Raw genomic sequence first — 15,726 nt, 5'->3', positions numbered from 1 at the left:
AAAGTGCCGCCATCCTCGTATGAGTCGGAAAGTTAGGCGCATTGCCCCGTCCGGCCTTGCCCCCAACTTCTCTCGTCTTCGTCATAAGCGCGGCCCTTCGGCGCCCGATGATACGCCTCGGGAAAATCCGCCCGGCCACAGTGGCGCTCACGGTTGCCCGTCTTGTGCAGCAGCTTCTGAGAACGCCTCGGAAATTCCAATCTACCCCCGACCAATGAGATTACGACTCTACCGGAGCGTGGGTAGTTTTACCTTCTCTCAGAAGTACATCGTGCGAGGTGCCGCGCTCGTTTCACGTACCCCGCATCGCCTCGTTCACCCCCTGCTCCTCATCCTCATTCTCCTCATCCTCCTCATCCTCCTCATCCTCCTCATCCTCCTCATCCTCCTCCATCTCAAATCCCCCACCGCCACCTCGACGCCTCCCCGTTCCCGTCACCGCAATAACCCAAGCCGAAGCCACGACTCGACGATCGAACTTTAACAAAGTCCCGGAACGCTTTCGTTCTTATTCTGTAGCGAAAGCTCTCTCTCTCTCGGCCCTTTGTACGTCGACGCGCTTTCTTAAACAAGTGTCACCACTTTACATTTACTCGATTTCAGTTCTGCTTACAATTGATGATAAAGTCTCGACTTTATTTCTTTTGTTTTTTATAATTTTTATCGGCTCAAACGGACATCGGACCACAAATTTATGCTTACCTTCTTTCACGGATTTTTTTTACTTACATTCACCAGTGGCAATCGATAGTTTTATAGAAGGAGAATTTTTAATCGAACGATGAATCGTCGTATCGCATAAAGCAATTATAGAGCGTATCGATTATAAAGCCATTTTTCTCTCTCGAAAAATCCTATTCGTTGATCCGGGAGGCCCCTTCGACGTTGATATTAATTTTTCTAGGACAATAGATAATATTAACCATTTTTTGCGCATTTCCGTCAATTTTGTCAAACTTATCGCGACTATTTCTCATTACTTTACCGAAGTGTGCCAATGTTTATTGTGCGTGTGCGTGTGCGCGAGTGCACGCGCGCTTAGCCGTTATGCGAGTACGTATTTTTATATAACAAGAATTGTTAAATGCAAATGTATAAATATTTTTCTTACGTTGCGTAAATATTACTTACGTACTCGGAAAAAAGACTACCGACACAGCATCGAACTAAAAAATTATTCCAATATTTAAATGGCATTAAAATATATACGATATAGATTTTGAGACGCTATACTGGAATCTCTAAATGCTTTTACCCCATCTTTTACAACTTATTACAAAAATTCAAATAGCATTTTGAAATTCGAACGTGTATACGATTACATCTGCACTTTTGTATTCCAGCTATCTAAGAAAATTCTAAGCCATCGCCTCGAATTTTCAAATTTTAAGCGCGATAAAAGAAAATATTCGTACATTACGGATTCGGCAATTCAAATGCCGCAAGTAAAAGTTGCTCTTGTCCTATTTACACTTGGATTTCTTCCCACCCCTTCTTCACCCTTTCTTTTATTTTACTTTAACGCTCAATCACAATAATAATCTCTCGCAGGCATTTATCTGCATTATTTATCGATAAAGAGAACATAATTATATACATTTACAGACAAATTCACGTAGAAAAATAACTCCGAACCTTCCTTATTTCTTCGAAAGCTCTCAAGCTCGCTTGTACTCTTTTTGGCCTTTACCGTTAAATCCACTAGAACATGTGCATTATTTTGACGAGATGAAACCGGTGTTTTACGATAAGACTGCGATAGTCAATCTTTCTCGACTCTTAAAAGGCCTTGGGAAACCTCGAGTCGCAAAAAAAGACACATATCACATCCCTAAGTTTACGTTGGCTTAGAGTGAAACATAAGAAAGTTTGCTCACTCGCTCTCCCTCTCTCTCTCTCTCTCTCTCTCTCTCTCTCTGTCTCTTTCTGTCAAACTCCGTGCTCACAGTATAATATAAATCATTAAACGTGCTTATCCTAGAAATTGCCTCATTGTGCACGTCAAAGCTGAGAAAGGTAAAAGAAGAGGCAAAAATGCATGATGGCCCGATAACATGGGTGCCGCGAGTAATGTATAAATACGCAAAGCGCGTTCTTTCTCGCGCGTATATAATGTGTATACGTGCAAAAAAAAAAAAAAAAAAAAAAAAGGGGGGGGGGGAGAGATGCACGGAGGTGGAACCACACAGACACGGTTGGGACGAAGACACGAACCCCGGCTATTGTTTCCCCCGGGCTCCCCATCGACGGGCTATTGCGCATGCCCGGATCCTCAGCCGAGTCGCGTACTCGACGCTGATTACCCGAGGTGCTCTGTCGGAAGCGTTCCTCGTTCCTTTCTTTTAACGGCCGAGTCGACGACGCTCGCTCCCCGGAACTTAAGACAACGGCTTTGACAAACCCGTGACTAAATGTTTCGTGAATAGCGAATGCTGGAGCGATGTTATCGTTTTGCGCTAATTAGCTCGATGATGGGATCCGAGCGTTTATTCTTTCCATCTCCCTCTAAACTTTATACACGAGAGTGTGCGCCAAAACACGAGATTATTAGCTTCTGGTGCTGCAATTTACCAGTTAGTTGATTTTTACCAGAGTCGGGTAGTGTCGAATCAAAGGCGTCGTCCTCTTGTTTAAACATATTTAAAAAATATAAAAGACAAATGAGACTTCGTAATTATGAAATGGGCCGTTCCGTCCAAATATATAACAGTTGCTGAGTATAATAATGCAAGTATTTACTTATAGCGAAGAAATTGTTTTCTTGATAAAGTACGATTCGCAAATAATATGACGACTTGCCGCAGCTTTATCGATTAGGAATCTTTTTCATTAAATTTTCATTTCCCTCTAATTGAAATCAGTTTTCACATTCAGCCAATTTTTTGGCAAAACGATACATCTACCTAACAAAATATTCATCACCGCACAAATTAATTCAATTTTTCAGAAATTTCTTCAAAAAATAAAATACTCGATATAATTGTTAAAAATTTGAATAACTGCAAATTACATAAAATATATTGCATATCATTTTCAAAATGCAAATAGCAGCCTTTCGTAAAAGTGCTATTTCTTTAAATTGTTCGAATAACGTATTTTGTTAGGTAAAAGCTTTTTCACAATATCTAATATAATAAACACAATATAATATAATGCAAATAAGTTGGATCCATATACGTAAAATATAGTCTATAACATCTTACCAAAGTTCGTTTTATCCTTGTTTGTACACATTCTGTATTCCCGCATTAGGCGCATAATTTCGACTCGATAAAAGCTTTGCAATATTATAAACGACCTACACACATACATTCTCAAACTTATAGTTTCGCGTAATTCGTTCGAAAGATTAAAATTGATCTCCATTTCATATTATATAAATATATTATCGGATACAATTGATGTTTACCAAGTAACTCTCTCGATTAAGTCTATACGGTTATCGATTTTATTAGAAATTTTTACATTAAATTTAGAATCTGTGACTATAATTTCAAGTAAAATCCTTATTAAATGAAGGGAATAATGTATTACGTATGAATCGAATTCAAGCGTCATATGTTTTTTAATAAGCCTGTGTACATTCGATTTTATCCTACAACACTCCCGTCCCAGTCAAGCAATTGAACGGATAAAATGAAATATATTCTTTAATCCTTTGCATTACGTAGATAAAATTAACATGTAATTACAATGTTTTTTGCTTCTTTTTTTGTTTTTTTTGTTTTTTTTTTGTTTTTCTTTTCTTTGCTTTTAATTTCTAAAAAAAAAAAAAAAAAAGATACTCATAAAAATTATAATCATTATTGATTGTTAATATAATTATGAAATACAAAATTATTACCATACAAGAGATTATATCCTATTAAATAACAGAGAAATATAACAGTCGCTAATGTACCTATTAAACGCTATTTTAATTTAATACATAAATAATTGCCAATCAAAATATCTAAATATTTTTAATTATCGATTCTAATACTGTGGATATAAATAATTTAATATTTAAAGAGAGTAATTGATAATTAAGTCTCCGATACTGACGAAACTAAGTCTTGGCTCGATATTTATCTTCGAGAAATTTTTAATTTAATGTGCTTACGTAGAGTGAAATTTTTATCTAGATACTGGCTGTCAAATTTGTGAGTTTTCACAAATTTCATGACGTAAAGAGCGAGGTACTTTAATACGTACGAGTCTACGAGTACAAATTAATCCACGAGAGAGCTCAAGTCGACCTTTCATCTCACGTCTCTCGTTTGTGCACATTACTCGGCTGACGAGCAAGCCAAGGGTGAGAGAGAGAGAGAGAGAGAGAGAGAGAGAGAGAGAGAGAAAGAGAATCGCAAGTGGTGGAATGGATGGGTGGCAGAATATGAGGGCCATGCAACTTCCAACTTACTCTTTAATGATTATTATAATAATTCGATTTGCGCAATAAATATGCAGAATGATTTCGAACACTTCATACAAGCTCATCAATTATTTATAATACAATGAAAGTGCATATTTCGGTCTTACAAATCAATTATTAATAGATCATTCGGTTCAATTTTCCTCATGCATTATAGATTCTTGATATAATCAAATATCTTTATTCGTTATACGATAAATGTTTAAATTTAAGACGTTTAACATTCATCTTATAACGAAATTTAAAAATTACAATTATTTTAATCATAGGATTTAAAGAAAGAGAAGAAAGGTTTGTTCTTATATATGTGTGCGTTATGCCAAATAATAAATTCAAATATTCATTTATTATTCATTGTTTTTTTTTGTCTTTACTTTTTCTTCTCGTAACGTTAAAAAATCTTTAGTGTTGAAATATTTCAAATATCTTCTTATAAAAATACTCGTTTGCATAGATTGGCATTTTGAGATAAATTTTAGTGAGCCTAAAATATTTTTCAAATTCGTTAGTTGATTGTTATTGTACAATGATGAAAATATTCGTAACGTAGAAAAAATCATAATCCGTCGCGTTTAAAAATCGTATGGATTTATTATAATGTGAAATTAAGCTACGTTCCCTAATTAAAATTAACGCTCATCGATGCTGCCAAAAATTGTCCGCTAAATAATTTCAGGAAGCTCGAGCTTTCGCCGCAAAATCTCAGCCTCAAAATTGTAAGCTTTCCGATACCTATGTGCCAGCACATTGAAATAGGCAGCACGAATGTAAGTAATAAATAAGTGGATGCGCGTACATATTATTGGCCGACCGATATCCTCGGCATACATAGCAAATAACAAATTAGAAGATTCGCAACGGGGAGAAAGAGCGGAGGCAAAAGACGCAGAATAAAAGGTGGTGAGGCGGCGGAGATTGAGGAGGAACGACGCGGGGCAAGGGACGAGGGAGCGAATTCGAGCAGAGAGCTCTGCTCGGTTTGGCATATTATCCGTGTTGGCGAGTGTCGGATGTGGAGTTCTTCTCGGGATCCTGGCGGCCGGCCAGCCGTGCACATGGATTTTCCCTTGGCACACGCGCCCATTTCCAAAGCTGGCGATTTATAAGGGGGCGCGTGTGCCCGTCGAGGCTGGTTATGGATCTGGGTTGGAGTTAAAAAATGCGCGATACCGGCGCGCGACGCTCTCGGGATGCGCTTTGACATAGCGGCGGTGACATTGGCACGGAAGGCGATGCCGAGTCGCGCAGCCGGAAGTCTCCGGAATCTTAAATTAAAATCTGGTCGCGAGGACCGACAAATCTGGTTGCCACTACTCGGGCTCCTCGGGCTCCTCGCGCTCCTCGCGCTCCTCGCTTTCCACGTACATTCTTTCTTAGTTAAAGCGGGCGTTCTCCTTCCTGTGCTACACACTCTCGCAGGCTTGCAAATTTTCCCGAGCTTTTATTTCCCGTTGGACTTCCCGTTGCCGCGCGGCAACGTCTCCTCCTTCCAACCGACATTTCCTTCAAGCTCCGGGAAAACTTGACTTGCGCCACTTCCCTCTCGAAACAGCAGTCTCGTGCTTATTGTTCGTATTTCAATCCGTTTTAACTGAAATTCCGTGTAACTTGGATGGCGATTTATCATTATTTTTAATTTTGCATTGTGCATCGATTTAGAGGCGATTAAAGCGGGACGGACTGCTGGCTGACTTAAGTATGAAATGGCGTGAGAATGGCAACTGCATACGGCATACAAATGCCTCACTACTAAATACTATAAGAAAGTGCCTTGATGGATAATAGTAAGCTGAATGTTTGCAAGCTTTCAAACGAAAAAGGAGTTAACGGAACAGATATTGAGTGACAAAATGTCGGTTATCGTGAAGCAAAATTTTCCTTATATTATTAACGTGATTTATCGATTTAATGACAGTAGACATACAGGGATTGATCGATTCAATTTATAACAAGGAGATCTTCCTATAGGAATATACGAGAAAGGGAGAAAATAGATTCAAACAATTTATAAAAGCCCTTCCCATATTATAATAATTTTATATGAGATTTTGTTTTAATTAAGATTTTCCCTTAACTAATACGTAGCATTTGTATTACCGAATATTATGCACACAATTTCAAATTCATATTAACAAGCGATCAAATATTCATGAGTAAACAAATATTAATAAAAAGGAGTTTTGCATAGTGGTATACTAGGTGCTTCTAGCTTACTTAGCAAAGTCTTCAAAATCTATTAAAGCAAACAAACGTATGTCAAGTTCTAGCCAAATTCAATTAAGAATATCAAAATGTCTATTTAAGCTAACACGCGTATGTGCTTAAATTCTTAATAAAATAAATAACATCGATAAAGTGGTCCTCGAAATAAGAAAATCAACGCATTGAAAATATATATTTGCTTGATCGACTGAATAATTAAATTATAGATTGATGAAATAGAAATGAGGCTAATTTTACGGATTTCCGAAGTCCATTAAAAATTATTTTAAATTATTTCGCTCGCAATAATAAGACGAAAAAGGTAAATGTTATGCAGAAATACATATTCTTGTAATAAATGACACTTAGCTACACCCAATATTATATAGATAATGAAATCATAGATTAAGATAAGCGCGGACATATTGCTAAAATGAAAAATAAAGAAACTACTTTTAAGACTTCGGGGGAAGAACGGAAAAGAGTTATATATCTAAGACAAACATGGTAAGATAATATATAAATTAAATTTAAAAGAAATAAGAACGAATAGCCCGGATAGAATGAGTGCAACAAAGAAAATAAAAATACAATTTTTGCCCAGAAGGTAATTTATCAGAAACTTTTAAAATTTCATAAATCAATTATAATAATAATAATAACAACAACAACGACGACGACGACGACGACGACGACGATGACGACAACAACAACAACGACGACGACGACGACAACGACAATAACAACGTCGACAATGATGATTGTGAAAAAGAAAATAGTTTTATCATCGTCGTTGTCATCGTCATAGTCATTATAATGATTTACCTTGTTCCTATTACTATTATTATTATTTACATTTTTTTTTTATTTACATGAAAATTTGTTGAAATTATATTGAAGTATATTTTATGTTTTGTTAAGGCGAATGCAAAAATTATGGCAATCGATTTAATGTTACGAGGTATTATCATAATACACATACGAGTTTTATTATAAAATATTGGCAATTTTACCTTGCATTATTAAATTTCTTATTAATCATTGTTATTTTGAAAACGTAAACTGCTCACAATGTCTATCTAGTAGACCAAATAATCGAGATACAAAATTCCGATGCATTATCGTTAAATATCCACTGGGGCTGCAGTCTGTCGTGAAATCTTTTTGTAAAAATTGGTTTTCGTAACCTCGTTATCCATGAACCAAAAGTAAATCTATTAAATTTTTACTTATGCTAGGTGCACAGCATTTTACAACTCTAAAACGTTTACACAATACAAACTTATTACTGAATTCGCTATTTACTGAAATTGCTCTTGCAAATTCCATATCCGTTGAATAATATTAAAATAAAATGAACTAAAGTCGTAAGAACCACAACCATTTCAAAGGTATGTGCACTCTAATAAACGGACGCGATTACACTCGCGCGCGCACACGTACGTATGTAGATATGAAAAGAAAAGAAAATAATAACAAACGAAGGAGAAGCAAAAGATTTACAAAGAGACCAAAGGGACAAGAGAATGACGGGACGAGGCCGGTAGGTAGGTGGGTTGGTGGTGGGTGGTGGTGGTGGTGGTGGAGGGGGAGCGGTGAGAGAGGATCGAGGGAAGTATGGAGAAAAAGAAAAAGTGAACAAGGCCATATATGTACAGCAGTAGTAGTAGCACAGTCGGCAATTTTCGGCGAGAGGCATTACTTTTCCACAGCGAGGGAAGCTTTTACCGGTTATGAAGTAGTCCCACGTAGAAAATGGACGACCTACGCGTTCGAGAACTACTATGCATTTTCTCTTTTGCCCCCACCCGGAGGGGGATAAAACGCATCGAAGCTTTCAACTACTTTTTAGTACGTATCGAGCTACTTCCGCGTGCCGCCGTCACTGCTTTTTGATGGTCCGGTCCAAGTGTATCGAAGAGCCAAGAGTTCGGTTAAACCGGAGAAACCTTGTCGTATCAGACGAGTCGCGCGTAAAATTAAACTTCATCCTGAGCCCTCGGTAATCTATGTCAGAGATTCCTTGCCATTATTCCTCACTTTCTTCCTTATTTCGTTAAATCGCCGTTACATCGCTCCTACATACTACCCACCAAGTATCTTAGCCAGCTCGAGAAGATTGCCTTATACGTAAATTATTGAAAATAGTAATGAGGCTTTCGCAATTTTTGAAATCCGTGGTATCCGTGACGCGACTTCGAGGAGCCGGATTATTATAACAATTAGATTAACTATTACATTATGTTGGAAAGCAAGTGCAGCCGGCGTTTGCAGCAGCCTTGATTGGATCTAAAGCCGACGATGTGTGCTAGATTTTTGAATATTCCAATATTCCAGGATATATTGCGAAAAATAAACCACGCAATAAAAAGCGGTTAAAAAAGAAAAAAAAGAAAAACAAAAGAGAAGAAAGAAAGAGAGAGAGAGAGAGAGAGAGAGAGAGAGAGAGAGAGAGAAGAAACAGAATTTAATTAACAAAATTATCATAAGAAAATACATGAAAATTTTTTGCCTTTAATAGTAGTCGTCGTTATTTCATTTTACTTGCTTCGCTTTTCCTTAAAGACATTCGATCCTCACAGGCCTTAGCATAAAAAAGCCCCTCGTACAGTAAATATTTGCAAAATCGTAGTCGCAAGGTCCTCAAGGCAAATTTTGCTTTACTTTAATTGCTTAATAATTGCATAGGATACTTTACCGATGCAGAGCATCGCCCTTCCATACGCGGATAATTACAGCCTCCAAGATAATCCGAAGGAATACCTTTTATAAACTTTTGCTTTTCTAGAACTCGTAAAAAATGCCAGCTTCAACTGGAGTACGAAAAATTTATAACCTCGCAGAATACATTACCCTAAAAAAAAAGAAATTCCATAGTGATTTATTACGTCGCTCGTAACTGCAGAATAATCAGCGAAATTTTTAATAAAAATTTAATAAAAATATCGTCTTGCTGTATTTAGATTTTAAAGCCGATTTAAAAACTGACATGTTCGTAAAATTATCGAATATTTATATCTGCTATTAGGCAAATAGCCAAAATCATTTTTATCATTTTTTCTATTTATGTGTTTGCAAGAGTTCGGCCGGAAGCTAATTAAACATTCATTAAAGTACGTAAACTCAAATGTAGGAGAAATAACATTGTTTAGACTCGGGTTAAATCGGGCTAACTTATGGTATATTTAATTTTATTTGTCATGGACTTTATATGTTACGTGTTCGAGGCTTCAATTTCTCTTTTCTCTCGTTAATATTATTATTAGCAGCCAAACGATGGCATTTCAATTCAATCCAAATACTAAAACATCCACGAATTTCCCATTGGTCGTATAGTCGATAAATCGATTATACCAATAGTTTCGACCTCACTTTGAGCTCATCCCCTTCCCCGCAGCTCCCACGCAAAGGCAATTTCGCCGGCAAAGGTACTTTGAGTCTTGCGACTGTAAAGGTGGGTGGGTGGGAGAAAGAAAAATCGCAGCATCTCCGCCAGCACGCAAACGTTGTGCTCGACTCCTCTTAGAGCAACTAGCCGGGGTATTTATCGAGGCTTAAGCTTTATTGCATTCGCGGGCAGCAATAGCCCAAGAAGGGCGGGCGGGGGGGGGGAAGCAGTTTCTCCCAAGCGAAGAGGAGTTATACAGACGGGAATGCGCTTATTGTTGCAGAATCGACGAGCGACGTGACGGAAGGCGTGTACAACGAGTCCCATGCCCAGCTGATTTACGGAGTGTTCACGACCCCCGTGAACTCGATCGGCGGCTCGGCCGTCTGCGCCTTCTCTATGGCGGACGTGCTGCAGGTGTTCCAGGGCGCCTTCAAGGAACAGGAGACGATAAACAGCAACTGGCTGCGCGTGCTGCCTGAGAAGGTGCCGGAGCCCAGGCCAGGGGCCTGCGTTAACGACTCGAGGACCCTCCCGGACATCACTGTCAACTTTGTCAAATCCCATCCACTCATGGATGACGCCGTGCAAACGTACTTCGCTATGCCCGTCGTCACCAAAGTCACCTACAAGTCAGTAACTCCGTTTTTCTTCTTTCTTCTCCCCAACCTCCCACCTACCACACACACGCACACACACACTTTACACTTATTACCTTTATTTTTTGTATTTTTGTTATCTCGACGTGTGTGCATTAGAGCCTACCGTCTTTCTTCCTCACATTAGAAATATATATATATATATATATATATATATATAGATTGGATTCAATTGAATGGAGTCAACATTTAACGTATCGGTGCAGCAGCTGCATTCCTTCCTCGTTTGATTCTAAGGACACAATGAGAGCGAGCGTCGATGAAAAATGTAAATGCCTCGCCGTCTTTATAAAAATATATTACATAATCTCGTATATTTATTCTCCTGTGTTATGTGATATCGCGCTAAAAGTGGTTGTTCGGTGTTTGAGTGAATTTGACGTAATACAGGCTCCCTCGGAAACATTTTATTACGATAAATTAAACGGCCATCGATTGAAACGAGAGAGAGAGAGAGAGAGAGAGAGAGAGAGAGAGAGAGAGAGAAAATAATAAAATAGCGTATTAAATGGAAATTGTGCTGGAGGAGGAATTTAAAGAATCGTTGCCGATTCGAAGAAATCTCGCTTTAAGAGCTTGAGCAGAAAAATAAAACTTTATCGATTTTTTAAACTATCTCTGCGCTTTAGTTGATAATATGCTTATGTTCCATTGTACTATTATAAACACATTAATACTACAAGGAGAATTGTAGTTTTTCCAACTATTAGTATAGTTACTTCTCAGTTTTGCTATCGAGAAGTTTGCTGTACGTACTGTGAAAGTTTAGAAATTTCAACTTCAATGTTTACGGTGTGTGTGCAGTATAATTTTCTCGAATCTACGAGTGTGGTTGCACTCGAGTTGGCGTTCTCAACTTTTTAGATAAACTCTGCGATCAAGTAGATTTTTTTATAAAACCCTTTTCTATCTCTTTAATCCGCGACATCAGTGAAATTATTAATTTAATGCACTTGTTTAGAATGATTATTGCCGTTTGATTAGTTTCAATAGCCACGTCATTGAAATTCATTTTTTTCTAATAAAGTTTTTCAAGATTTACTTTCTTTTCAAGATCGGAATTTTTACGAGCCGCTTGGATGCAACTCTCTCTCTCTCTCTCTCTCTCTCTCTCTCTCTCTCTCTCTCTCTCTCTCTCTCTCTGACTCACTTAATATAACGGCAATATGTTATTAGGTCGATGAGGAAGGAAATGCTTGCAACTTTTAGACTAACCTGCGAATAATGGTATCGTAAAAATCACACCGCTAAAACATAATACTTGACAGCGGCTTGGAGATTGTGAAAACTATTCGAGAAAAAGACATCGCCTCTCAAGGGCTTAGCAAATAAAGCAACACTAGTGAGATTGATTATTCAAATGAACTTTGGCTTCATTGCTCTGTTTCAGCTACCGATTCACCAAAGTCGCTGTTGACCCTCAAGTAAAAGCACTAGACGGCAAAATTTACGACATTCTTTACATCGGTACCGGTAAGTGGCAATGCTTAATTGCATCTCTCTCACGCCCTTCTCGCATTTATATCTGTCTGACTACCCACTTACTCCTTTCTCTTCTCTTTCATCGCAAATCGACTAACTCACCGACATACTGTTTTTACATCTTTGCCGTTCGACATTTGCAGACGATGGTCGAGTAATGAAGGCCCTCAACACGAGGAGCCCGATATCGCGGAACGACTCCAATCAGGTGATCGTCAGCGATGTTCAGGTCCTCAGATACGGTACGTACATCCTCTCGTTAGCTCCCCTCCACCCCCAACCACCCACCCCCAATCACCAAAAAATACCGTCTCTCTATTTCGTCGTCCGTTACTCGGTATGAGCGGTGAGGGACAGATACAAAGCCGTAATTAGGAGCAACGATGCGGATTATTGGCCGTTGTATAATGAAAAATAGCCGTCTCGTGATTCTCGTGATTCTGCCGGCAAAGTGAGTGTCCCATTTATTTTTTTAATTTGGATCCTCGGCCGAACTAGATCATTATTATAATTATCGGGACAGGCTTCGTAAGTGAGGCGCCAAATTTTTTATCTATTTTTTTCTTTCTTCTATTATTTCTTTCGTTTACGTTCACTGCTTTTTAAATTTACTACTAGTTCCTTTGGATTTTATGTGGATTAATCATGACTAAGCGCGCGGGCAGTATAATTATCCTTTCATGATTTTGCTTGATTTTAACTAATACTTCGATGTATAAATAAAATTGAAATGGTAAAGTGCACAAGATCAAATTGAATTTGAATAATTCGGAATTCCCGTAAGAAAGATTTTTAATATAATGACGATAAAATTTTAAGAAAATTAACAGCGTATACCCGAGTAATTGCAGTATTATATTCTAGAAAGATAAAAATAAAACGAGCACTTTTCCGTCACTTTATTAATTAAGAGCGTAAATAATGAGTTAAGTTCCGTTTAATCGAATGTACGTGCGAATTCATAGTCTAGCATAAGCTTTTACGAAACGTGTTCCATTCATTTACTAATAAGTTATTTTTCAACAAAATTACCACGATACAACTATGAATTCCAATGTTTTTAACTTCAAATACATCGCTCAATGTGTCACTACTTCCGATAGATATTTGAAAAGGCCAAGTATCGTACAAGCACAACTACTACTTATCGGTATATTAAACCCAATGCTCTAAGCCTTAAAAGACGGAGCCTTGAAAGACGAAAAGAGTCCGAGAACAACGAACAACGGATCGCTGTGTAATCACCACCACCACCACCACCCCCCCTCCATCCCCACCCCACTCACCCACCCAAGTTCTCAGCGCTGCCGTCAATTCGTCACATTCCTTGGCTAATAAATATAATGATTAATAATCGCTAAAAGTAATGTCCCCGTAGAGGTGCTTTCGTCGATCGACGAGAGCCACGCGATCGCGATATTATCGATAATCCGATTACTCTCGGGAAGTGAATTAATCCGAGTACTCTCGCCCGGTACACACAGGCCAGGCAATAAAGGACCTGCAGGTGGTGCACCTGGCGGGCGAGGCCAGCAAACTCGTAGTGATCGCGGACTCCGAGATACGAGCGGTGCCACTCCAGCACTGCGACTCCCCACTTGCGGCCTCCTGTGCGGCCTGCGTCAGCCTCCAGGACCCGCACTGCGCCTGGGATGCGGCCCACGCCCAGTGTGTCGCTGTGATGACGCGGCTCCACGACAACGACGCCGACAAGATGTTCTATCAGAACATAACCAGCGGCAAGCACAAGGGCTGCGGCTACGAGCAAGGTAAGATCGGGCGACGATAAGGATGGAAGGAGTGCCGCGGGGCCAAGTGCACCTGGCGCGTCCACCCTAGCCGAGATGGAACGGCACGTGCTTTTTCGGGCAAACGATCTCTTTATTATAACGCATAAGAGCTCGACGGTCGATCATGGCAGGATTTGCGGGGACGGGGCGTTGATTTTACTCAACGACGTTTTCCCGAGCCTCGCTTTCTCGATTTTAGGTGAGAGATGAGTAATGTCGCGCTTACGAAACGATGGAGAAGAGTCGTCCGTAGGATTTTCGTGGCCCGCGACTTCATCAGAGTGTAAAATAATCGTGTCCTTGTATGGTCGAGCTCATTGCGGCATAATGAAGAAATCGTTCCATTTGTCCCGCAAAGTTCTTGTCAATGAATAAACGAAAAAGATGTATTTTCTCGACAATCGTTGACGCGAATGTTCATGATAATGACAAGGACAAGCATAGCCTCTAGCTACAATTGAAAACGTAGTCGGGCAAATAAAATATACGGAAGAATGGCCAAACTTGATAATTAATTATTATTTCCTCGATCCACCTGGCATTTTATTATCAAATTCAAATTACAGCTGCGCATATTCATACTCTAATTTGGTAATAAATGTTTAATATTCATTTAATAATGGCTTGATAATGCTGAAATAATGCGCACGCGCGCGTATGCGTATGCGTATGTGTATTTGGCGTTAAATTTGCCCGACTATAATGTTGATATAGTATAGTAAGACACTGAAAATTATTATTCGTCATGATGAAATATGTATCATTGAATCATTTAGATATCGATATTCAATTTAAAATAAAAATTTATCAAGCGAAGAAAAAAAAATCTCTAAATATTAATTTATTTTCAACAAGTAGTCGTTTAAAGTTTGCCGTAAATGCATAATTGAGCAAACACGATGCTTGACATTCGCTAATTGACAATATAAATATATAATGAGTCTCAGTGTTGTTTAATTTTACCGTTATTACTTTCAGATAAAACTAAATTAGTTCGACAATATAAAATAGATTTAATAATAATGTTGTAGAAGATTTAAGTCGTGATTGTATTTAGATGAGAATTATTATTAAATATTTGCTTCAATAATTTATTGATTGTGAGGATATGGAAAATAATATTATTATTAACAATAATAATAATAATAATAATAATAATAATAATAATAATAATAATATTAATTTTAAAGAATCAGAAAAAGTATGGACCGAAGGTGAATATGCACACATGCATGTATGTATTCTCGGTCTACATTATGCATCACCGAATTAATAATGCCGCGTTAATTGCTGAAAGATTTTCATTTGGAATTTGAATTATTCTCTAAAATGGTTTACTCGTTCGTTGTTTGTCTCGCGTAAGTCCTTTGAAATACCTTAAAATCACGAGAGCACGCCTTTAAAAGGTCTCGATTTAAAATGTCTCGATCCGCGAGAATCACTATACTCTGTCATTCCCTAAGTGCATATTCCCTTTCGATACGAATTTCTCATCTCGCTCCTTTAAATAGCAAACTATTTTCCATTTTCGAGTATTTCAAGGCACAACAAAGCTCTGGGCATTGCGAAACTTCATACGCACTCCTGTAAAATACTTACCCCTAAAGCTTCGCGTTGCCCGGGGCTCGGACCTTACGTCTTTCGAGTACACACATACGTCACGACTTGAATCCATTAGTAACTTTTGAATCTCCCCATGAAAGCTTTTCGAAACCTGTACACATATTTAATCCCCTAACTCTTGTATTTTCTCTTCTCCCCACCACTGACCTCCCCCCCCCCCACCCCCCC

The 15,726-nt window shown here is 38.4% G+C and overlaps 1 protein-coding gene across 1 annotated transcript in view; it reads left to right on the top strand.

Moving 5' to 3' along the window:
* The window catches only part of LOC105361816 (semaphorin-1A), a 269,541-nt gene that overhangs the window by 249,811 nt on the left and 4,004 nt on the right, over positions 1–15,726 (top strand). The window contains 4 exon segments of the mRNA XM_011499098.1: positions 10,288–10,636; positions 12,054–12,136; positions 12,289–12,387; positions 13,630–13,914. Of these exon segments, the coding sequence (XP_011497400.1) occupies positions 10,288–10,636; positions 12,054–12,136; positions 12,289–12,387; positions 13,630–13,914 (816 nt within the window).

The sequence above is a fragment of the Ceratosolen solmsi genome, unplaced genomic scaffold (assembly GCF_000503995.2).
Source record: "Ceratosolen solmsi marchali unplaced genomic scaffold, CerSol_1.0 scaffold2, whole genome shotgun sequence".
In the NCBI taxonomy this organism is placed as follows: Eukaryota; Metazoa; Arthropoda; class Insecta; order Hymenoptera; family Agaonidae; genus Ceratosolen; species Ceratosolen solmsi.
This window is presented reverse-complemented; position numbering and strand designations above follow the sequence as displayed.